Here is a 24023-nt window from a genome sequence, read left to right as displayed (position 1 = left end):
CACCGTACCTGGGGAGGGACAGGTCATCTGCCAAACCCATAACGTATTTTGTCAGCAAGGCTAGCTCCTCGCAGGGCTGGAGGCTTCCAAGTTGCCAGGCACACGCAGCACTGCGTCTCGGTGTCTGTTCCACGCACCCGAAATCAGCCAGGCTCTGCCTGCGTGGAAGCCGCCAGGGAGGAGCCCGTGGCCCCGTGGACCAAGAGGCTTCGGGAGAGCCAGGTCCGTGCCACGCGAGCACACCGTACCTTTGGGGGACGGTCGCACCAGGGGTGCTGCGGTGATGTTTTCCCCCTATGTGTAGGTGGAGGCAAGGCAGGCATTGCATCTGTGGGGGTTTTGAATGGATCCAAGGGTAACAGGTTTGATCCATGCCCAGATAAAAAGGTAAATAGCTAGGGACTGCAAAGCATCGCTGGGTCTGCTGCTGGTCTCTCGAGTTCTCCTGACCAGAGATGAGGGAACCTCCACCTTTCTGGCAGTTTCTTGCGGTGCCATGGTGCTGTTCGGGGCTGCACTTTGTGGCAGTACGGCTTTGAGCGAGGAACGTAAATGTGTCCTTGGGTACATGTTCCCATCGTAAGGCAACCGCATCACAGGTAGCTTGCTTAGCGACTGGCAGGTCAGCGGCAACGGCGGGGTCATGATCGTTCCCACTCGCTCTGCAGATGGCACTGGCCACTTGTGCGGTCGAAGGGCACTGACGGTGCCCAGTCTCACACTTATGGCAGACAGGGTCCACTCCCAGGCATCCTTGGCTAAGGACTGGTAACGGTACCGCACTGATGAGCGTGTGTTTTGCAAGAGGCATGGACACTTCCTAGCCGAGAGAGGGGTGTCTTGTGGGGGTAACATTCCCTGGGAGCCTGATGCAGTGGGACCGGTATAACGCAGCAGCCACATCCCTCTCCTGTGTCTGCAGCCCCTTTTATGTAGCAATAAAACTACTGGAGCATTTACAGGCTCCATATAGTATTGCATTTCATGCAAGCATGGATGGTTTTAAGTATGTGTCCCTCCAGGCTCCGGTCACACTGTCCTTTTTAAAAAATGGAGCCCTCAGACAGGGTCTTCCTCCATCAGGAGTCAGCAGAAGCTCATTCATGGGTCTTATATACACACATTTATGAAGCGTATACAAAGTAAGTGTGTGTATATGTGTAGATACTTGTGTGTGTATTTACATGCATATAAATATATATATATTTATATACACATTTAGATGTGTGTATAAATATGTGTATAAAATATATTTAATATAAATATTTATTGTAAATATACCAGAAATTATGTTTACATATAAAAATGTGTACACACACACATAAAAATTGTACAGATTTATATATACACATATTCATGTTGGGGTGAGGGTGTGTGAATATTTTCTTAACGAAGAAAAGCCAAGCGGTGTAGGGCATGCGGGCACGGGGATGTTCATCTCCAGATACCTCAGCCAAGGCAGAGGGCACAATCATCAGGGCGTGGGGGCTCCAAAGAATCTCAACCGTGGTCTGCCATTGGCAGCATCAGCCAGCTGTCAGCATCCCCTTGCAAAGGGAGCCAGCCAGGGATGGCTGCGCCTTTCTGCCATCTCAGGATGGGCTCTTGGGCAGATGCATCTGTTTTGAGGGGTTAGGTGAGTTAGCCCCTGCTCCAGAGAAGATGCCAGCACAGACATTCAGTGGTGTGGACAGATTTGCAAAGAGTTGTCCAGGAAACGATGCCAAAACCAGGCAGATCAGGCAGGCAGGTCAGCAGCACAACCTAGCTCCCGACAAGAGAGATGGATGGCATTTCCGTGCCGTCAGTGGCCATTGGCAGGTCTGAGGAAGACATCATCTCACTTGTGGGTTTGGCCTCAGAGTTTTCATCAGAGGAGGACAGTGGTTGTATATGTTTTCTGCGGGCAGCAGCTAAGGGCTTTCACCAGAGGCATCTGGTTGTTTACACTTGTGCGTTGCATGTTGCTTTTTGTGCCTGGGATCTCTCTGACAGGGATGGTGTTTAGTGTGCTGTCCACGAACACGCACTGCCTAGTGTGTGGAAGAGCATTGTGTATGAGGTGAAAGGAGGCAAGAAAACTCTCCGGGGGTGGTGGGACAGGGAAGCTATTGCAGACAAGACTAGCAAGCTGAGGTGCAGAGGAAATCCACTCAGCCATCGTCAACAGTGGCACAAAAGGCTCCAACATCTGGCAAAGTGAGCTGGGGGGCTGGCGAACTGGAGCAGGTGAGGCTGGGAAGCCCTGTTCATCTGTGCATCACCAAGAACAGCTCCTGAATCCCACCTCCTGCCGCTGGCAGAGCACGGGAGTGGGCAGGCACAGGCCTATTGATATTGGCAGAGTGGTGCTGCCACACACGGTCGAGAGGGCATGTGGAAAGCTGGAGCCAAAGCTGGGAGTGGGGGGCACTTCTGTGAATAGATGCTGTATAGGCTAAGGGAAAGGAGCAGCTACACAGGCTGCCATTTCCAGCTTGGAAAGCAAAGATGTTTGCCATAAATTGCGCGCCCATCGCCTGGTGTGTGGTCATTAATAAGCCTGCCTCACCACGGGTTTGTCAGCGCGTGAAGAAGAAGCCATTATCCACATCTGCCATCATTTCCTCATGTAGAAATTACTGTGCAGGCTAATTACTATATGTAATTGTCACATTGGTGTATGAGCTGCCACATTAGCATCTCCTTGCTTAGCTCCTTATTTAGCATCTGTCACAGCAGCAGTGGCCAGCCATCCTGGCCGGGAGGCAGCTGGGGAAGAGCAGGAGGAGAGGATAAATGGATGGGACAGGTTTCAAGGAGTGGGGAAGGCAAGCAGCGCAGCATGTGGCGTGACCTCTCTTCATCCTGCTTCCGAGGTGAGGGGCAGAACCGGCTCCCCTCCGGCAGGCAGCGGCAGGGCTCCATGCAAGGTGGGGCATTGTGCTTGCAGCACTGCTGCATAGTGGCGAGGGCTGCAGGAGGCCGACAGCAGTGGCGTTACCTGCCTGTGGCAGCGGGGAGACAGGGATGCTTTTATGCCACAGAACGCGGCTGGGAGGAGGTCAGAGCTGGCTTTGCCACTGTTTTTTCCATGTAAAATAATGATGCTGATGGTAAGTGTGTATCCGCTTACCAGGCCAGTGCTTGCTGTGAATATGAAAGAGTATGTGAGATGAGCAGCCTGGGGGTTGTACCAGGAGACCCCCACCAGCATCAGCTATGGGGCCCAACATGAGCCTAAAGAGCCCTGCTTTTCTGCAACATGCATTTGTGACTAGCAGCAGCCGGTGCAAGACGCTTTGGGCTTTTCTCTTGGCTTTAAGGATGTCTCCAAGTGTGCATCCTAATCCTCATAAAGTGTAGCAACTTGGAACCTGTGGCTTTATGTATAGAAGAGGCTGCGTGAAAAGGGGCATTTGCTAAAGTCGCTTGCTGGGGGATCCCTGAGGTGTTCACAATCTGCCCTGCAACTAGACTGGTTACTATGAATAGTGTTGATAGGTTTTATCCTTGGGACAGGGAATTACTATGGCATAAGCGCCCTTTGCTGCCACTGTCCGATAGGGCTAATGGTCCCGGTGACCTTTGCACAAGGAGCCGTGTATGCAGAATGTGCTCTTGCTCAAATGTAATTTATTTCCCTGTGCCTTCCCTGTCTTTCTTGTTTGACAAACATCCAAAGGCATTAGCGCACACTCGGCGCTAACAGGCTATAAAATCTCAGTCTCAAGAAACCAGCCAGAATAAGTTATTAAAAGTCAGCAGCTTGTTGTGTGGCAGCATGCTGCCTCATGTGCCCAAACTGGGAGCTGACCCCGGAGGGCTGCTGGGCTCAGGGCTTGGCACAGTGACACAGGGCCAGGTACCATGGCTGACGTCTCTGCCGTAGGCTTTGGAAAGGAGAGAGGTGGCTTTGCCCCTGTCCCCAGACAGGCGTGGTGTCACAAAAGCAGCCTGGTGCAGGCAGGGGCAGGGGGCAGTGGAGCCACAGGATGCCGTCGCGTGCTGTTCTGGTGAGCACCCCCGTGTGCTGGGCCATGCCAAGCTGTTTCATGAAGGGCCAGGTATGGACATCCTGGCGTGATGGTAAACATCAGCATTCATGTGAAAAACTGCATGAGCAGAGGCCATCTCGGGGGTTATGGCATTCAGGCTTCCCCAGAGTGGCACACTTCCAATGAGACAGGTAGCCGGTGGTCCCACACCTGCCTCTTCCCTGCAGGAGGGTGCAGTTGAGTAATAAGAAGTATGCCTAAAGAAATCTGAGCTCCCCGGCTGAGCTGTGCTGATGTTTTGCCCAAGCAGTCCCTTCGCGTCACTTAAGGCTCTACTGACCGGTCCCACCAGGCCACATGTCTCCTCATCTTTGTGTGTAACTCATCCTCTTGTGATGAATCCAGCTGTTTGTCCTTCTCAGCACACCAGCCGGCTCACCGCTGAGGCAGTTGGGTCTCCTAACCCCGGCTGGCTGTAGCAGGCACACCAGTCTTTTGAGGGCCTGTGTGAAGCTGGGTGTGGGGCAAAGCCTGCAGTGCCAAGGGGACCTGTGGGCAGGCAAGAGATGTGGTGCTCCAGGGACTGGCACTTAGCCCAGCTCACCTGGTGGCACACGATGGTGCTGAGGTCATCTTCAGCTGTGCCAAAATGGGTGGGAGATGTGGCTAGTTCAGCAGATCTTCAGCTCTCAAGCCGTGCCTCACGGTTGCTACCAGGGACTGGGCAAAGCACCGGCCAGGAGGCCCATTCAGCAGAGTGGGGGAGTTGCTCATGCCACCGTCGGGCCGAGCATGCTGGCCACAGCTCTCAGGTCGAGAGGTCTGCAGCCAGCCACACAACCACAGATGGCAGGAGAGGGCTTCCGGGATAGGGGTCAGTGCATCTGACCACCCAGCCGTGCCGCCAGCCCATTGAATGCCAGCCCCTTCGGTGTCATGTCCATAAGCAGGGGTCTTGTCACTTGGGGGGCACTGGGGTTCAGAGGGTAATAAGGGGAGCCACGGGGTAGGGGAGCATGAATCTGGGGCAAGGGGATGCGACAGAGTCCGAAGCAGCATGCATGCACTCCAGAACTCCTCAGAGGTGCTGGGGTTGATGTGACCCAAGGCTGCGTGCCTCCAGGAGGGCGGGAATGGAGGGATGAGGGTTGTCACTCAGCCTGCATGACGGGGTACGGGTTAGCCAGGTGGGTAGCAATGCAAGGACTGCAGCAGGGCGGCCCTGTCAGGCTCTGGGGCTTCCTGCACACCTCATGGAATTGCCCTTGCTGTGCCACTATGCCTCATGCAGGCTCCGCTGGTTCTGGACTGCCCCCGTGTCCTCCAGCAGAGCTGGCACATTGAAGATGCTCCTGCCTCTAAGCCCCATGCTTCTGGGACAGCAAAGAGGAGGAGGAAGGCTGCCCGGCAGGTTCATCTCCTGCTGCTGGCGTGCAGCAAGCAACACCTCCATCTTGTGGTAACAGCAGTATCAGAGTCCCAGATACAGAATTGTGTCTCTGCAGTACAGAGCCCAAGGCCACAGGGGAGGACACGTCCCATGCCAGCAGCCTCTGCATGGCACGTGTGTGACCAGGAGGTCCCAACCTCCCTGTCCTCTGCTGCAAGTGCACCCCTGTCTGCTGGGGATGTGAGGTGCCCAGCTATGCTTGAGTAGGAGAAGGGCCACGGGAGGCTGCAGGGTCTCGTTGTGCCAGAGGCGATGCAGTTTCATTCATAGGACTTTCCCTCAAGGTGCTGGCTGCCAAGGGTCACTGCTAGCCCCACAGCTCCTGCGGGGGGTGCCTGCCCCTTCCCGCTCTCTGGGGTTTCACTTCTATGCATAGCTTTTTGGAATTCATCTCTGTGTCCAGGACCCCCTTTGCATTCACCGCATTGTGCAGACAGCCCTCGCGCCGACCATGAGCAAACCCCCATGCAGCCCCTCACCTGGAGGTAGGCAGATGGCTCAGGTCAGCTGGAGGTTTATTTCTTCTGTCCCATCATGTGTCACCTCCATCCTGTTGCTGGCTTTCAGGGATGTGCAGTTTAAGCGGTCAAGCTTACAGAGTGTTTTGCCTTTGCCATGGTCAAAGGCAAGGGCTTGCAGCAAGCACAAGGCGCCCCTGGGGCACAGGGCAGCATGTGGCTCACGAGCGCAGGTAAGAGTGGGCCGGAGCCCAAGTCTGGTGCCACGTTGCCACGTGCATGGTGCAAAGCATGGGGTGTTTTGTGTTTTGGTATGTCCCATAATGCACCACCCGTGCGAAGTGCTGCTTGCACAGCGCATAGAGGCTGGCGTGTGACTTGCAATAAAAACGAGAGGTTTTGTCACAGCCAGAGCCATCGGGGTGACCCTGCTGGACCTCCCGCCCATGGCACATGGCCAGTCCCTGAGGATTTCCTGCAGGCTTTTTTTTGTGAGGGCATGGGCATAAGCAGGTCACCCACAGGAGGGACATTGGTGAGAAGTGGTGGGGGCCAGCAGCACACAGCATGTCTTACCTCCTGGCCCACAGAGCTGGGCAGGGTGACGACTCTGCCAGGCTCATGCGGTCCACCAGCTCCAAAATGGCTGGGTTTGGCTGTTGGCTGCCTCTCAGTCCCCAGGTGTCTTCCCAGGGAGCATCTGCCCCAAGCCAGACATGCCTCACCCCGTGGCTGTTATCCCAACAGTTTTATGAACATGGGGTGTAGGTGTCAGTGAGGCCATTGGGCTCAGGGGAGGTGGAGAGACCGGGCAATGAGAAAGCCCAGGGCTCTTCCCAAAGGTCTAATGTGGTTACCGTGGTGGCTGGCAAAGGTCAGCAACGTTGTCACTCTGTTTGATCTGGGCCTTGCCTTGAGCCTTGGCAGCTCTCTGGCCTTCAAGTTAATCAGCAAACAGAGGTCAGGGTTCCCGTGCACGTGGGGAGGCAAAAGCATGGGGAAAGCATATCCTCATGGCCAACCTGCAGGAGGAGAAGTCGTGGGGGCTGGCAGTCGGTCATATTTTCCCTGTCCCCTTTGCCAGTTCGGCAAGAGGGATGAGGTGGTGGGCATACTGGCTGCTGGAACGGCGCGGGGTAAGCCTGTCACGGGGGAGAAACAGGGTGCCCCAGCAGGCTCCGCGTGCCATTGGGAGCAAGGGCAAAGGGACCAAACGGCACCCAAGTTGGCAAGTGAGATTTATTAAATGTAGGTCAGACCCAAAGGCAGGGCAGGAAGCACGCCGGCCATTAAGGGGGAAGGCCAGCCATGAACCCTCAAGTGAGGAGAAGTCCCTGCCCCTCGCCACCAGGGGCCTGTTCTTCCTCATCCCCCCACCCCCACCCCCTTCAATGTTCTCAGGGAGCTTGAGGGACCCCGAGGACTCAAAGTGTATCTTCATCCTACAGCCATGCTCTTCCTGGGATGTGTCCCGCCAGTGCCTGCAGGACATCCCTAGGCGAGAGGAAGGAGGAGAGTGCAGCAAGCACCAAGGAGTCCTGCCGCATCTTGAGGCCAGGCCCTCAACACGCTAAGGAGCCGTCGGGAGGACCCACACCGTCTCTGAAAGGTGTTTGCGTCTTTTTTTCGCTAAATACAGATCAGAAAAAAATGTAGCACCATCAGCCTCTTGTCTCAAATCAATCCAACTCAACCCATCCCGATGGACTCTGCGATGGCAACGGCGAATTGACAACAAAGGCGCACAGCACGGATGGATGGAGACCCTGCCAAGAGCCATGTTATTGTTCTATTTGTGCCATATTATTGTTCTTTTTGTAAAGCAGCAGCACGGTAATAAAGCAACGCAGGGACCTTAGCAGAGATCCAAAGGCAGCCAGGAGGGGAAACAACAGGGGGAACAGAGCAGGTCTGTGGTGCAGGACAAGGCTGGATTGCCACCGTTTTGGGAGCTGGGGCGGGCCGGAGCGCTCGCTGAGAATTGCCCCGTGCCGTCGTGCCATCAGGGGACACGGGCTCTTTGTCTGTGGGAAAGTAGTCTCAAGAGGCCAGGGAGAAAGAGGACAAAATGTGGCCAGGGAATCTTGTCCCAGAATGAAGACAGGACAGGCGGAAGCCTACTCAGTCTTGGCATCTGGGGGGCCATTGGGCACCCCTGGCCCTTTCTCTCGGAGCTTGCGCAAGTAGTCGTGGGGGCCTTTGCCCTCAAAGGCTGTGGGGCTCTTGTAGGAGCCACCGATCTTGTCCCAGAGGGTGAAGTACTGCCCGTAGTTGTAGTCAAAGTACAAGTGGTGGTCGGTGTGGTGGGCTGAGCCATTGATGACGTGCCGCAGGAGGTGGGGGACACGGTAGTCGCCATCATGAATGGAGATGGTCCAGACATTGACAAAGATGTAGAGGCCCAAGTAGGTGACTTTGTGTAGGGGAAAGAGGAAGGGGTAGATGTGGTAGGGCAGGCTCTGCATGAAGCCATCAACAGGGTGGAAGGCGTGGCTGGCGAAGGGCGTCGCGATCTTCCACAGGTGGTGGGGCTTGTGGAAACGCTGTGGGGAGAGGATGTGCCATCGGTCCCCAAGGCAGGGGTGGGCATAGGGCCCATGCAGGCTGGCCCCTTTTAGGGGGTCCCCCGGCCAGGGACGCCCAAAGGGCAGGAGAGGAACATGTGCCCTAATGGGCTTTCGGTTCGCGTCACATCATGGACTGAGGCAAGGCAACCCCACCATTCCCCGCAGGGCGCGCGTTCCCTGGGAGAAGCCACTCAGCTGCGGCCCCATCGCAGGGCGAGGGCTCTCGCCTGGGGCCCACCATCCCATCATGTACCTTATAGAGTAGCTTGTGGTGGAGAGCACGGTGTATCCAGTAGATGCCCATGTCAGTGAAGAAGAGGAAGGACAGCATGCTGAGGAAGACGCCTGACCAGCCTAGGGGAACAGGGATGTTAGGGGTGGCACCCGCAGGTGCCAAGAGCCGGTAAGGAGCTGGGGGTCGCGGGGGCCAGGGAGACATAATGGCCCTTGCAGCAGGAGGTGTGTGAGTTGCGTTGGGATCTGTCCCATCAAAGAGACATGGCAGTAGAGCTAGATGGTCTCGCATGACTTGGAGAAAGCGACTCAGGCACTAGTTTGTCAGGAGCTGCACCCAGGGAAGCCAAGGGCTTCTTTTGTGGAGGGGAGGGTGTGCATCAAACAGGCCACTACACCCCATCCCCAAGCTGGGGAAAATGGGCACCTCCCCTTGTTGGCCTAAAGAGAATTTGGGATTACAACTAACAGATGAGACCAGCTCGAGGCGGGAGGTACCCAGGGGGATTTTCTGGGGCTCGTACAAGATACACCGTCGTCAGGAAAAATGAGGGCGTGCTGGGTGCACTGCCCACCTTGGGTGGGGGCCAAGAGAGGGAACCTGAGCGATGGGGAGGGGGTGCCAGCCCGGCGAGGGGGTGCCAGCCCGGCGAGGGGGTGCAGGCGAGCAGCTTACCATATGGGGAGTCCTCAATGTTGTCGTAGAGCTTGCTGTAGCCCCGCACTTCAGCGAAAAACAGGGCAACGGTGGGCACGCTGATCCAGGGGAGGGAGCACAGCGCGTAGACAATCTCCCGACGCACCTGGTTCTGCGGGGGAAGCAGCAGAAGAGAGGGGTCAGGGGAGGGGGCACAGCAGGAGCCGGGCAGAGCCCCAACCCCTCGCGAGGCAGGTACGTCTGTGCTGTGTGCCACCCATTTGGGGAGAGCCATGCTCACGGTAGGACAGGGCTGGTGCAGGGTGCTGGGCCTGGTGTGTTGTGCAAGTGGTCCTTGTTTCTGGTCAGGGATGACTGAGGGTGCCGTGTGGAGGGGCACCGGAGGGCTGCGAGGGCAATCGCCACCACCAGTCAGGCAGCCTTTGATTTGCAAAAGCCAAGTGCAGAGACCTGCATCGGTCTGTGTGCGTCGGCAGCCAGCCTTTAGCTGCCACGTGTGTGAGCGGTGGTTGCCACAGCAAGGGAGCGACGCGTGCCGGAGAACGCAGGGTGCCGGTGCCAGTGTGGTCAGTTTGGATGTGTGCAGGGACGGTGTACTTCTGGAGTGGCCGGGGACCCCCAGGCTGCCACTGTGCCTGGAGCGAGGTGGTTTGTGGTGGGCAAGGGTGGAGAGCTGGGAGTGTGGGTGTATCTGTAGGGTCGGGTGTTCAGCGGATGGGGGGTCACCCACATATGGAGCGACAAGTCCTGGCTTCAGGAGGACCGGGCAGTCCAGCATCTCTGCCAGGCGTAGATGTCAGTGGTAGGCTGTGAGCTGGTCTCAGCGTCCTCGCGTCTTCAGGGGCTTCCCAGGGGCTCGCTTTGGCGGTCAAGGGGTGGGGGGCAGGGACGTGTGTCTCATGAGCCCTGTGCAGGGTAGGGGTTTGGTACGCGGGAGAAGAGCATCCCTCGAGGTGCAAATGAGAGCAGATACCAAAGAGGCAGCGGTGACAGCCCGTGCCAAGGCATTAGCACGCATCATTCGGAACAGCCTCCGACAGGAGGATGGCAAGGGGGGCACTGGCAGCATGGGCAAGGCGGGATGTTGAGGGGGTGACGCGGGGTGCACTCACCTCTAGGAACTGGGGATGTTTCTTGAGTTCGTGGTCAAAGATGAAGTAGTAGCTGAGGGTGCCAAAGAGCAGGTAGAGGGTGAGTGCCCCCAGGTTGGTGATGACAAAGAGGCTGAGGAGCTGGCGGCAGGGCTCGCCTTCGGGCCAGCTGGTGGGGTACACGTAGGGCGTGAGGAGGTGTCGGTCTGCGGCGTCCAGGACCAGATCCATGGCGGCTCCTGCGGGAAGGAGAGTGGGCTCAGCGTGAGTGGGTGCAGGTGTTCCCCGTCCCTCCAGCCCGGTCCACCCCTGCGGCCACACGGGCCCGATCCAGGTGGCGCAGGAGACGGGGTGCCAGCGGGGAGGGTGCCCGTCTGCCCGGGTCACCTCGGCGGGGTCTGGCACACGCCGGCAGCGGGGTACGACGCGTGGCCCGGGGCCGCTGCAGGAGTGCGGGGGCTGCCCTGGCTCCCGCGGGCGAGGACGCACGAGCGGGTCCCCCGGCAGGGCGGGGGCGGCGCTGGGCTGCAGGGTCCGGGTCCCGCGGGGGGGGGGGGAGGGGGGGGGGCGCTCCCTCAGCGGCCTGGGGCCCCCGCCCCGGCGTCGGGTCCCGCGGGGGCGGCGATTCCGGCAGCGCTCACCGCGGCAGCGCCGGGACCGTGCGTGGCCGGGGGCAGTCGGTGCGTTCGGGGGGGCGCCGTGGCCGCAGCCAGCGCCCCGCCCCCGCCGCGGCGGTGGGCACGAGGCGCCCCGCGGGGCCGAGGCTGCGGGTGCCCCCCCGCCCCGCTCCCGCGCTCCCGCTCCCCGGTACCTGCTGCGGGCTCCCGGCGCGGCGCTGGGCGGGCGGGGGGGGCGGTGCCGCCCGGTAGCGCCACGCGACGTCACCGCCGGAGCGGCTCGCGCCACCGCGGGCGGTGACGTCGCGGCGGGGCGGGGCGTGGGGGCAGCCTCGCCTCCCCCGCGCGGGGCCACCGGGGCGGGGCGGCACCTGCTGCCGGTGGCGCGGGGGTGGCGGCCCACGGGGCAGCCCTGCCCGGCGTGTCGGGGCGGCCCGGCGGGGGGGGCGGGGCGGCCGGCTGGGGGCGCTGCGCCTGCGGGGCCCGGCGGGCGGCAGGCAGCGCGGCACCGCCCGGCCCTCGGCTTGGGCGAGTGGCTTCACCGGGCTGGCTCGGCGCAGGCGTGGCGCCCGCCCCGCTTGGTGGGACCGAAGAGTCGAGGCAACCAGGCTGGCGAAGCGTGCCCAGCACCCCGGCCCGCCTCCTCCGCCGACTCCGACTACCGGTGGGCAGTGAGGGGCCTGGCGATACACATGACGCTCAGGGCTTGGGATGAACCTTGGAGCCAGCAGCTGCTCCTCCCCGCTGCCGGGCAGAGGTCCCCGTGACGCTGGGAAGAGGCGGCATCAGGGTCATGGCACACGTGTGCTGTGAGTGAATCCCCGTGCAGGTGATGCCGTCACAGGATGGCGGTGGCATGGGGAGGTGGTGGCCCGGGTTGGCACTCTCTGGCAAGGTCCCTGACGGGGAGGAGGTCCTGTGTGTGCGCGTCTGGGTCAGGGCGATGCCCGGGGTGAAGAATGAGCGCGTGTACGCTGCATGGGAGCGCTCGGGGCCGGCGGGGCGGCAGTGGGGCGGGAGGCAGCGAGGCACGCCGCCTGCAGCGCGGGAAGCCTCTGGTTCCCCCGGCCCTGTCAGGGAAAGCGTGGCTGTGGGCTCGAGGGAGGCAGTCGCCCATACTCAGGCCCATCACCCCCAAACCTGCCGGGAGCACTGCGTGCCATCCCAGGAGACCAGTGCAAGACAGACCAGGGCAAGAGGAGGTTCCTGGGAGACTGTGGCGTGGTTTGTCGGCTTTTTTTTAAAGCAAGCAGCCAGAGCGGGGCTGTGTGGGAAGGTGCCAGCAGGGCGGGCGGGCAGACCGTGTTTTGGGGCACAGGTGGTGCCCGTGGCCAGCCTGAGCAGGCACTTCTGCAGTAGGGAGCATGGGTGAAGCCTCACCTGGAGCGCTGTGGGGGCCCCACTCGCTAACGAAGGCAGGAAGGCTTTGGACCACGTCCAGACAAGGGCAGTGGGGCTAGCAGGCCCTTCCTATGAGCAGGGGCTGAGAACCCCAGGTGACTCTATCGTACATTCTCATCTTGTGAAGCTGGGAACACAGTGGTGTGAGGCACCAGAAAATACAGAAGGAGGGGTCTTGGCAGAATCTGGGCACAGCAGGTGGCACTCACCACGTCTCAGAGATCTTTGGGCATACAGCAGCTTGCAGAGGGGAAAGGAGAGTGCTTTGCGGCACACAGATGTCACCTCATATGTGAAGAAACACTCAGAAGGTGTCTGCCAGAGTGGCAATGGAAACAGGCAAAGGTGTGGAGTGCGCAGATTTAGGAGAGCAGTGGAGGTTATGCAGGAGGAGAGGGAGGCATCAATCCATCTTCCCTGGCGCAGGGACAAGACATGAGGGAAGGGACAAAAGTGATGGTGGGGAAAGCATAGCGTGTGCGGTGGAGCCCCACAGCGAATTAGGTTTGTTTTGTGAGGAAAGAGCCTCAGGGATACTCGGGGATCCCTTCCTGCTCTACATGGTCTTTGGGTCGGTGCCCGTGATGTGGCTGTCAGGTAGCAATGGGTTAGGATCAGAGTGGCGAGACAGAGGAACAGGCTGCCCAGGGCGGGCAAGGACATCGTGTCCCTGGGGGCAGTGAGGAATTGACACAGGTAAAGAGGCCCTTGTTGGTGGTAAGGGCCCTGACCAAGGTGTGGGATGGCAAATCTAGGACTGAGGTATGGCCAGCCCGACTGCGCTGTTTTACTGCACACCTCACTGTGTGGAGGTGTCACACTGGCCCTGCCAGGTGTTTGTGCTGGCATGGCCCAAGGGGCTGGTATCAGTGAGGACATCGCAAGTCAGGCGCCAGGCACTGTGGGCAGGAGGGGTGTTGCAGGAGAAGAGTTAGAGATCACGCAGACAGCTGTGATCCACAGTAGCTAGTTTATTGAGTTCCAATCAGTAAATTGAGGTATGTAAAATATTTAATGCCTAGATGAATCTTGCATCAACACTGTTCTCTGCTGCACTTCATGTTAGCATGGAATACAGAGATTATTGTGTTAAGCTGACTACAGGTGTCTTAAACCATTATACGTGTGCAAAAAATGTCACGTAGCAACCTACTGACGTGTGGTGACGGGTAAGGCATCTCTCAGCCTTGAGGGGAGACTGCCGCCATGTAGGCCACTGCTGCAGAGGGAGAGGGCAAAGCAGCCTGATGGCTGCAGATATAGTGTGAAGAGCGGTTGATTCACAGTCAGATTTTCTGTTGTGTTCATGCAGTTTTGGCCACTTATCAGCCCAGTCTCTGGCCAAACTGGTTTGCTGGTTTATGTGTGAGATTCTCGATGAAGGCCTCAGATAATAGGAACGACTTTGGCAGGCCTACTTGCTGAGCATCTGCCCTGAGGGGTCTGCTGCGGGCGTGGACCACTAAGGTGCACTGGGCTTGGCAGGAGCATTTGCCAGGAAATAGGGGATTGATTAGCAGTCTCTCAGCACCTTGTGAGGTCGAGGGAATGTATCTAAGGAGGCAGCGTTTGGAAAGGTGAGCTCTCTGTGTGAGTTGGCGGTGGCCCTGGCGTGCATCAGCACCACAAAGAGTGGGGAGTGGAGGAAGCAGGGTGTGGGGTGTCTTCAGGCTGTGCCATGCAGAGGCACAGAGTCAGGAGCACCACTGTCAGTTCTGAGGGGCAGCGCTGTGGAGCGTGGGGTCTCTGCATTGATGGTGGTGTCATCTTCACATCCAGTGAGGCAGGACAGCAGTCCCATTTGCCTGGATGTATTGGTATGCACACCCTGCTTGGGAGCTCGAGTGATGTGGCATGTAGGTATGTTGCGGAGCAGATGGTTCAGGGGGCATGCAGCGTGGTAGCATGGCTGTGGCAGAGAGCAGGGGTAGAGGGGGAAGAAGGTGGCAGCGAGATGTGGTTTAAACCTAGCCGGCTGTTCACTCGCTCTGCCCTGGCGGGATAGGGGAGAGAATCAAAAGGGTGAAAGTGAGAAAAATAGCGGGTCAAGAAAACGATGGTTTAATAGTCACACAGCAGAAGGCCACGCACGCAAGCAAAGCAAAACAGGATGAACTGTTTTCAGCACAGATCTGAAACAGCCCTGGACTACTACTATGAAGAAAAATAATTCTAGCCTAGCCAAAAGCAGCACACCAGAAGAGGGACTGAAGCAAATGGAGGGAGGACTTGGCCTGGCAATGCGGCTGTGGCTCCAGCACCTGGGCAGCTCCCACAGCCTGCCTGGGCACCTGCCTGGCTGCCCTGCTTCACCCACTGACCTTCCTCTGGGCACCCCAATCACAGCAATGAAGACAGTCACAGCAGGCATTCCTCCCTCAGTGTCCCTCTGCCACCTGCACCACCAATGAAGCCAAGCACTCCTCAATGAGCCACCCCCCTGCCCAGGCACCCAGTCATCAAGAGCAGCAACAGACTTAGCCACCTCCAACAACATAGCCAGTTAGCTAGCTAGCTACCCCCAACAAAGACAGCCAGACGGACGGGGTTAGTTCACCATTTCCAAGGGTGAGGTATGGCAGAGGCACAGCAAGGCAGAGAGTGCACAGAGGTAAGTCAGAGAGCAAAGACAGCAGAGAAAGACAAGGGAGCATAGCATAAGCAGACAAGCAAAGAGAGAAGAGGCAGAGAAAGGAAGCAGAGAGAGTCCACAACACCCCACTACACACCTCTTCTCTCAAGGCAAGGGGAACCAGCTGCCCTCCTCCTGCCCCAGTCTCCTCTGCATGCTCTCCGCTACATCCCAGCTCCATCTCACAGCACCAGACCCCACACCTCTGCTTGACTTGGTCATGTCCCCGACCAGCCTCGTTGGCCAGCGCCCCAGCTTCTACCACACATTGCCTGTAGACAAATGGACACCCACCCAGCAGCCACATGCTGCTGGACAGCCCTCCCTCCACACCGGGCACCCTGACAGCCCCCTTGACACACACCCAACCCAGCCGCACCATCATGTCTACATGCCCACAGGATGCTGTGAGGAACAGTATCAAAAGCCTTACTACAATCCAGAAAAAACTACATCTGCTGCCTTCCCTTCATCTGCTAGGCAGTTGACCTCATCAGAGAAGGACATCCGATTAGTTAAATAGGAGGTTTTCCCACACTGACTGTGCCTGATGATTGCATTACTCGCTAAATGCCTTTCAATAGTACCCAATATAATCTTCTTCATAATTTTTCCAGGAACTGAGGTTAGAGTAACCTCAGCAAGGAAGCAACTCTGCTGTCCTTTTTTCTCATTACACTGAAAATTTTAAACCTGGCAGAGAACTTGGGTGCCCCCTTCCCACAACAGCTTACTACTTGCCCCATCCCATCCACCTAATAAACCACAGGTGCACCTCCTTCCTTGGCTCTGGCACACACCACATGCGGTATCTCCCCATCCTTATCATCATCATACAGGACCACACATCTTAACGAAGGATTACAACACTTTTTATTCCCACACAGCCATTTCACAAAGTACAAACACAAGACAAGACACCAACACAGACAGCCCACCCACCCACCCACCAGCATGCCAAGACTGCTCTCAACTCTCCTCCTGGGCACCCCAATACCACCCCATGCCTCTGGACCCTGAGCACATTTTCACCCTCAAAAAACCGCTGTGGCACACCACCAAACATGGGAGGGAGTTTCATCCCTCATTTCTCTGGCTCTTGCTCCTGCCCACCAGAAAGCACCTCTTTCCAAACATTGGTACCAGCTTGCCACCACTGCAGCGCACGAACAAGCTTCCCAGACCCCTGGGGACAAGCTCAGCCCTCCACCACACACCTCAAACACCACCTGTGCTCTGGAGAGATGGAGGGCGACACACTTCCAAAGTGTCACAGCGTCCGATGACAACACAGCACTCCAGCCTGCAACTGGCTGCAACACCTACCTCTGGCTGAGTCCATGCACTCTTGAGTCACCGACGGCAGCTCCTGAGGACCATGGAGACCTGCAGCCACCTGTGCAAGGGGACAGCATGCACTCCATCCCATCCCGCACTACTGACAGGGCTGCAGGCCACCTACAGTGCATGCTACAAGGGAAAGCCTGGGAAAAGCTGCAAAATAACCCCTCAACTCCCACGCCAATGATGGAAACCTGCAACCCGCCCCCCCCCCCCCGCCAAAGCCCCACATCGATGCCAGCAAACATCCAGCTCTGCCTCGCTGTCGCTGCTGCTGTGCTTGCTGTGTGCCACCTTCATGTCCGGGTCTGCATCTGATCTCTCTCACCTCCATGCAGAACGGGTCGTCGGCAGCTTGGCCACTGTGGGGGTGCTGTCTCCTACCCTACAAAGACTCAGGCTGACGTGAGAACAGTACATTGCTGGACGGCAGAGCCGTGCCTACGAGGTCAGGTCCCGCAGAGCTGCACGCAGCCACAGCTGGGCTGCCACCAGAATGGTCACACGGGCATGGTGCTCCCCTGAAGAGCTGGAGGCTGCCAACACAACAAGACCCACATGAGCTGGGGCCCTGGCACAACCCTCCCCCCCCGGTGCCCCGCAAGCTGCAATTTGCTGCTGGGCCCCTCTCTCACAAGCCCCCTAATTGTCCTCCAGCCTCTATCCATGGTCTCTACCCTGCCACTGCCCTGCACCATGCTGTATGGCATCACCACCCTTGCAACTGTCTGCCAGCTCTTCAAAGTCTGCCGTCATTGGCCTCACGGCCCTCAGGTGCCATGCCACCAGGCACCTCTGTCCCCCTGCTCTCTGCCTCCCTCCTATCTGTGACACACTGCATGTTCCAGCCACCTTCCCTGCACTGTTCACCCCTGGACTCGGAAGCCCCCCGTCATGCTTGCCCCAGGCTCCTCTGCTGTGCCGCCCGCAGTACTTGCCCCTGCAGCTCTTGCCATCCCCTTGCAGTGTCCCCGTCACGCAGCTGCACAGGGGTCCATCTGCCTGGCTTGTGCAGATCTGCTCACAGCCACCGTTGTCCTCGCACCAGTCCGATCCTGGGCAAAAAGAGCAAAGGAGGACATCTGAGTAATGCCCCCAGACCCCAAGCCCCTGATCCTTGACTGCCTAAGACCCACACCCCCTGCTACAACAATGGGGCCCACAAGAGCATGCCCGTCACCTGCCAGGCACACCCTCACATCACACACAGCATGGGGATGCTGCTAGGACCCAGCTAGGCCCCCATCGACCCCCATGACCCCAAAGCAACACCTAGCCTGATGCTCACAACTCTCTAGGCAGCCTTTTGGGAAGACAAAGAGGAGCACCCCCAGAATGGGGCCACGTGGCCAGAAACTGAGTGCCCCACACCACCCCAGGCTCCCGCCACCCATGCTACCATTGCGCTGTATCCTACGCAACCACCCACAGACCCCTAGGAATTCACATCCCTGAGCAAGGCGGACCCCTGATGTGGCCTGCACCCATCCGACTGGCACCCGTGCACCCACAGCCCTCATCTCCCAGCAGCAAACCCCCCCTGTCTTGCACTTGTCCTGATTTCTGCTCAAAGGAACAGCCTTGTCCCAGTGCCCCAGGATCCTGCCGCACCCAGCCACTGCCCCACAGCACACCACCGGGCCTGACCCACATGGCAGACAAACCCCCGCAGCCTTTCCTGGGGTCACACACACTTACGCTTCCTCCTAATAGGCCCCACTGAGATGATCTGCTCCTTGGGCTCCTCAGCAAACGCGCTGGCCATCCTCGTGTGCTGAGGGCAGTTCTACGCGGGGATAAATGCCACCTCCATCACTCTTGGCCCCTGCCTGGGCCCCCTCCAGCTCCCGAAGGAGCCCTGTGACCAGGCTCAGAGAGCACGGGTCCCAAGGCGATCTGCCCGTGGCGGGGCTCTCCTCCCAGTGCCTAGAGGGACATGAGACCCTCCTGGCCTCACCCCTAGGGCTACATCTCCGGCTGCCTCTCTGATGCTGGGTCATCCGGGCTCGCCGCCCTCTGCCAGAGCCCTGCAAAGCGAGCGACCCATCCCTCAGCACTTGTCCCACTTACTATTTTGCAGGAGTATTTCTCTGAATCGCAGAGCGAGACGGCGCAGTGGAGGTGAACTTCATCATAATCCCCGATGAACTTGAAGACGGTGACGTGGAAACGACATGTCAATGACACCCCGTTCTCCTCTATGCCGATGGTGTTGTCCTTCATGTTTTGGCACCTGCACAAGGCACAGATGCTTGGCCTGGCCCTCCCATAACTGGGACCCTCCCTTGAGGGGTGCCACTCACCCCATCCCCATAAAGCCCCTCACCTCAATGTGGCACACTTAGATCCGACTGTGCCTGCCTCCTCTGACAAGGGCATCGTGCCCTGCCTCTGTAGCACGACCTTTCTCTGGCACTTCTGACTTTGTTGTACTCCTGCTTCCCAAAATACCCCTGTCTCCTACAGATGCCCCGACACCCATGGCACCGGCGACGTGAGGAAGGCCACTTCTCTCCACAGCTGGGACTTTGTCACATGTGGGGCCACTGACTACCTCTGTGCTAAGTGAACTGACTCCTGCACTAACGCAAGCTACTCTGTTCCCCACCCTTTCCAGATCTTGGTCAACTGTCTCATTGACCAAAAGGTTCCCCACTCCAACTGATGCCATCACCCCTTTCAGCACCCTCCTGAACAGATGAAAACCAACAGGGCGTGCTGGGCCACCTGGCCTGTGGTTGCTCACCCTCCCTCGATGATGAAGTAGCGCAGCTTGTCGTTGCTGTCCCGTGAGGGTGTCGCATAGCACTTGTTCAGCATCAGGATCAAGTGGTTGGAATCAGCCCCGACCACAAAGACCCCCACGTAGAGCACATCTCGGGTGGTGAGCACCACCTCGCCCTGCCGGTAAGGGTGCTTGTAGGATGAGTTCTTGTACAGGGCCATCTTGGTTGTGAAGCTCCCTTCCTGCGTCGGCACCGTCAGGTTAATCACGCTAACGATGACGAAAACATAATGGCTCAGACAGAGGAAAGGCTCCAAACCCCCAGCTCAGCACCTTGTTTCGGACCCTCACCACCTCACCCTCCGCCCATGCGCTCCTGAGCCCATGTGATGGGAGAGGCTGCGCAGCTCGTCCTGGTTCCTACCTGAGCATTGGCCGCACAACTGAATCCAGGGAGATCTTGATGTCCAGCTCGTAGGCACAGGAAAACTCCACGTTGATGGTCCGGTCCCGGGTGATGATGTTGCCTGTGTTGTTTGCACTCTCAATCCACACCGTGTTCTTGTACACTATGTGTGTGCTGTTCGACTGCAGAAGGGACACAGTGTGTTGCTCGAGACCGGCCCTCTGTATTCCCTTGCTCCTAACACCTTGGCCCCTAAACAAGCTGCGTGACACTGAGGGCGCTGCTGCCTCTGCTGCCTTTGACCAGAAAGGGGGCAGTATGGCAGGGCCAGGAACCGCTAGGCTTACTCTACAAGACTCGCCTCTGTTTTCCCCAGCCCCCACCCCATGAAAGCACCTCCTGAACATTGCTTGCACTGATGCACAACCCTGCCCTTACCCCAGTGTTGAGCAGGCTGCTGTGGAGAAGGACTGTTGGCTGGCATGAAGCCTCAATGTCCCCCATGCCAACAAGTTCCTTGCACACATAACAGCTCAGAATACACAGACTGCTCTCCTCAGCCTCCCAACTATTCCTCTGTCTCCTCCTGCATCTCTGGACTGGGATGCCAGTCAGTAAGGTGAAGGTGTCCACTGCACTGAATGACCATGCACACTACAAAGCCCATCCATGACCTACTGCCCAAGTGGAAGGTGCCCCAGTTGACAGTCAGAGCTATGTGCATGTCCCAGGTACCAGCTGATTCTTGGGTCCCTGTCACTCCATCATGCTGCCTGCCAAAGGCACACTCCCCCCCTGCCTTCTCCACCCTCAAGTTCACATGAATGAGAAGACACTCAAGACGAACAGCCTGGCCTCCACTCCCAGCCCCGGGTACCCTGTGCCCAGCTCACCTGCACCACATTGCCACAGTTGCCTTTGGTGTTGTTGATCTGGAAAGAGATGAAGTCCTCCCCTTCGATGCCGGGGCAGTGGCGGTCATTGACCCGCACCCCCTCGCGCTCAAAGCCCAGCTGGAACAGCTTGCACTTGGAAATGGACACCTCCATTTGGGCAGCTTTGCAGGTCACCTCTGCATCAATGATGTCATGGGTGGCTAGAGAAGACAGAACAGCGTCAGGTCACCACAAATGGCACCACAGGCCCAGGCTGCCGGCCCCCCTCCCCAGCAGCAGAAATGGGCTGGAATCATCTCCTGCAGCATACCCTGCCCACCCGACATCCCTACTGCTCAAAGTGCTCCCAAGCCACAGATGCCTATAACATGCACTCCAGAAAACCTGCTCCTGTCCTGAACCGCACACAGTCGTGAAACCCCATCTCAGTTGAGGTCCCAGCCCTTGGCACCTCCTTCCCCGAGCTCCAGTGGTATGACAGCCTAACATGTGCCCACGCCGCTTGGTGCCAGGACCAGAGACTCACTGTTCCCATAGGGTGGTGGCTCGATGCACCCACACAGCTCCCCGCCGTTGTCCAGCTCGCAGCTGCGGTTGGGGCAGTCAGCGCCCACACAGGGATCTTCCACCACTCCTGCTAAACAGCACAAGACGGAGCACAAACACGATCTTTACCCTCGGACCATGGGGTGGGTGCCTCTGACTGTCATGGGCCACTCCCACCCCAGTGGTCCCTCTCCCACTGGATCCGGTCCCGGCGAGACACAGCTCCCCTTGACCTGGACAGCCCCCAGCTCTCTTACAGCAATTCTCCTTCTCGATCCACTCAGTGCCCAGGATGCCGAAGGTGCGGCAGGCCTCGCCATAGGCAGCCAGTGAGCCACACAGCTGGACCTTCTTGTGATTGTAGCAGCCATCCAGAAAGCAGGACTCGTAAAAGGGCAGGGGGTCCAGGAGGCCGTAGCAGGGCTGGAAGAAGCCTTTCATGTCTGTCAGCTTCAGGCAGTAGCTGTCGCTCTGCAGCTCCTGGATCTGGACGTTGTCGCAGGAAGCGGCGTACTGCGAGTACTGCAGCTCGTTGCAGCTGTGGGCACCGGACATGTCGCGGGGGCTCCCATCACAGCTGGCCCCACCCCCACTCCCGCCCAGCAGGGAAGGGCTGTCCAACCGCTCACCTCTTCTGCATGCCGTTGGTCTTCCAGCTCTGCGCCAGCACCACACTGCTGACCGCCGGCTTCCCCCGCAGCGTTGCATAGTCATCTGTCTGGTCGCCATTGAAGTTGCCGCAGAGGCCGCACACCTTGTTTTGCAGCCGCTCCCCAATGACAATTTTGATGACATTGAAGCCATTGTAGCGGATCTGGATGTCGGGGCTGGAGTCAATGACCAGGAAACCCTCCTGGCTGAAGATCTTTGTGGAAAGCCCCGTGACAAAGGGGATGCTCACGTGGCTGCCGTTCACCTGGCGCAGGAGGGGACACGAGGCTGACATCCCTCCTCTGCCTATGGACGCAAGCGTGAGCCGTCCGCAAACAGTTCCATGACTGCCTCCCACTATCCCAGCCATGAAAACACACCACCTTGTATTTGGCCGGAACCGGCATACCCTCCTCCTTCCAGCCTGATGGATTGCTCTGAGCATACCACCTCCCTTAAATGCCTGCTGTAAATGCAGCTGCGCCGCAGAGGGAACCCTACTCACATGTAGAGGCTCTAGCCTGGATCTCATCATTCACCAGGAAAGGCCACAGACGGTGTCCTTCAGAGACTGAGCAACACCACAGCGACAGCCTGCCCTCTGCTCAAAAGCACAGTTTGGCCTGTACCACCGAGGGGGGTGGGTACACGACTATAAACCCCCAGGCTACAGACAGCCTCGACTCCTGCTGGCCCTTTTGTCCTGGATGGCATCCCTCCACAAAGCCCAACAGATGACATCCTTCACCCATAGACCTGCCTGGGTGGGGATGCAAGCCACTGACAGCATCTTCCATGGCCCTCGCAGAGACTGTTGCGCAGCCCTGACACCATCTCCTCTGCTTGGGAGCTGGTTGAGACCTTACCTTGACAGTATTCCTGTCAGTGATGAGAATCTGCTCCTCGTTGATGTAGAAGTACACGGGGGAGATGACAGTGAGATTGGGCGACGACCACTTGTCAAAATTTATGATGAGCTGGAAGGAGAAGTCAGGCAGCTTCTGGCAGATGGTGGAGAGGACGAAGGCACAGTTGGCAGGGAAGCGGAGGAAGGCCCCGTCGAAGGTGCGGAAGACGCCGCCGCCTGCTGCCAGGCAGAAGGAGCTCCTGGTGCTGAAGCAGCCACGGACGCCGTTGCGCAGGGCGCACTCCTCGTCCGACTTGCAGTGCCGTGGGTCACACTGGATGAGGTTGCGCCGGAAGCAGCGGCACCGGCGGGTGCAGTCCCCATTCCAGAAGAGCTGCTTGGGCTGAAAGAGGGACCCGTCACCAGCCAGCAGGGCCAGGAACCCCTGCCCTACCCTCTGCGGACGCTTGGGCCAAGGTTTATGCCCCTCTGCCACGTGGTGAGCAAGAGCAGGCAACAAGGACAGAGGAAAAGGCGCAAAGAACATGCTTGCAGCTTGCACCTACCTTGCAACATCTCTGCTACCCACAGGCAGGAGGCAGCTGCATGTTTCCACTGACACCACAACCTCCCTTGCCTCTTGTACATGCACAAAATACACAGCGTGCTAAATAGATCCTTGATCTCTTTCTCAAGCCCTGCTGGCCACCCCCCATCCTGCTTGGGTCCCCATACGACAGTACCCCAATACTGGCCCCTTATGGGTGCAGGGCTTGGCAAAGACACCTTGTGCAAAACAGTTTTACCAGCACAAAATACAACCCACTACAATACAAGCAATGCCACCGGTACAACACCCTGCTGAATCAAACTCCCAAGTAACATCCAATAGCTACAAATAAGTATTTCATGTGAAACAGTAAACCTGTCTTGTGTGGAATACCTGGAACAATGTGATCATACAGTGCTGGACTTTGGCACTCATCAAAGCCAGTCTTCCCAGTCACCACCCTTTTCTCCTCCCTCCTCCGTCTGCTTCTGCTTGATGCAAAACCACTACACTTCAGAGCAATCCCCAAGCATGGCCATGGACTGGCAGACACACGTGACGCTGATGAAGGAGAGGACCTGTCCCTCCAGCCCTGCAGAGCGCTCTTTCTGACTTAGGCTATAAGCCCAGCAAACGGACCCAGCACGACACATGGTACTGGCCTGGCCGGACTGCTATCCCTGCTCAGGTCACAAGACTCTGCCCAGAAATACCAGAAAGAAGGTGGCAGAAAGCCCTGAGAGAAGGATGTGAGCAACGTACCTCGTAGTATTTGCCATCGGAATAGCAGCCGCAGTTGTGGGGAAGGATGCAGCTCTTGCCGTTGAGGACATACCCAGGGTCACACTGGCATCCCTCCATGCAGTAGTGGCTGCAGTCACTCTTCAGCCGGATGGCAGCACATCGGGGCTGGCACAGGGACACGCAGCTCTCATAGTGGCTGTTGGGGGGACAGCTGACGGCTGCGATGTCACCA

General features: G+C 58.1%; 2 protein-coding genes across 9 annotated transcripts in view; both read right to left on the bottom strand.

Moving 5' to 3' along the window:
- Nucleotides 1-7110: 7110 nt before the first annotated feature.
- On the bottom strand, nt 7111-11349 carry SC5D (sterol-C5-desaturase). Of its 3 annotated transcripts, none has more exons than XM_056322748.1 (5): nt 11247-11349; nt 10457-10674; nt 9363-9495; nt 8706-8806; nt 7111-8428 (listed from the first exon to the last, which is right to left on the bottom strand). In XM_056322748.1, exons 2-5 carry the CDS (start codon nt 10664-10666, stop codon nt 8003-8005), a joined length of 870 nt encoding a protein of 289 aa, XP_056178723.1. In that variant the 5' UTR covers nt 10667-10674; nt 11247-11349; the 3' UTR covers nt 7111-8002. The 3 variants fall into 3 exon arrangements, with proteins under 3 accessions (XP_056178723.1, XP_056178724.1, XP_056178726.1); XM_056322749.1 differs by lacking the exon at nt 11247-11349 and adding an exon at nt 11077-11237; XM_056322751.1 differs by lacking the exon at nt 11247-11349 and adding an exon at nt 10823-10972.
- A 2045-nt stretch (nt 11350-13394) lies between these two features.
- The window catches only part of TECTA (tectorin alpha), a 34526-nt gene continuing 23897 nt past the window's right edge, over nt 13395-24023 (bottom strand). For 3 of the 6 annotated variants that reach the window (XM_056322733.1, XM_056322731.1, XM_056322732.1), the window contains 11 exons: nt 23810-24009; nt 22517-22900; nt 21629-21915; nt 21257-21537; nt 20980-21090; nt 20451-20653; nt 19576-19739; nt 19173-19421; nt 18497-18659; nt 18125-18212; nt 13395-17481 (listed from right to left, as the gene is read on the bottom strand). In XM_056322733.1, the coding sequence (XP_056178708.1) occupies nt 17087-17481; nt 18125-18212; nt 18497-18659; nt 19173-19421; nt 19576-19739; nt 20451-20653; nt 20980-21090; nt 21257-21537; nt 21629-21915; nt 22517-22900; nt 23810-24009 (2525 nt within the window). In that variant the 3' untranslated portion in view covers nt 13395-17086. Of the gene's footprint in view, nt 17482-18124; nt 18213-18496; nt 18660-19172; nt 19422-19575; nt 19740-20450; nt 20654-20979; nt 21091-21256; nt 21538-21628; nt 21916-22516; nt 22901-23809; nt 24010-24023 lie in introns of those variants that run through there. The other 3 variants (XM_056322734.1, XM_056322735.1, XR_008819125.1) reach the window with 3 other exon arrangements.

The sequence above is a fragment of the Falco biarmicus genome, chromosome 20 (assembly GCF_023638135.1).
Source record: "Falco biarmicus isolate bFalBia1 chromosome 20, bFalBia1.pri, whole genome shotgun sequence".
Taxonomy (NCBI): Eukaryota; Metazoa; Chordata; class Aves; order Falconiformes; family Falconidae; genus Falco; species Falco biarmicus.
This window is presented reverse-complemented; position numbering and strand designations above follow the sequence as displayed.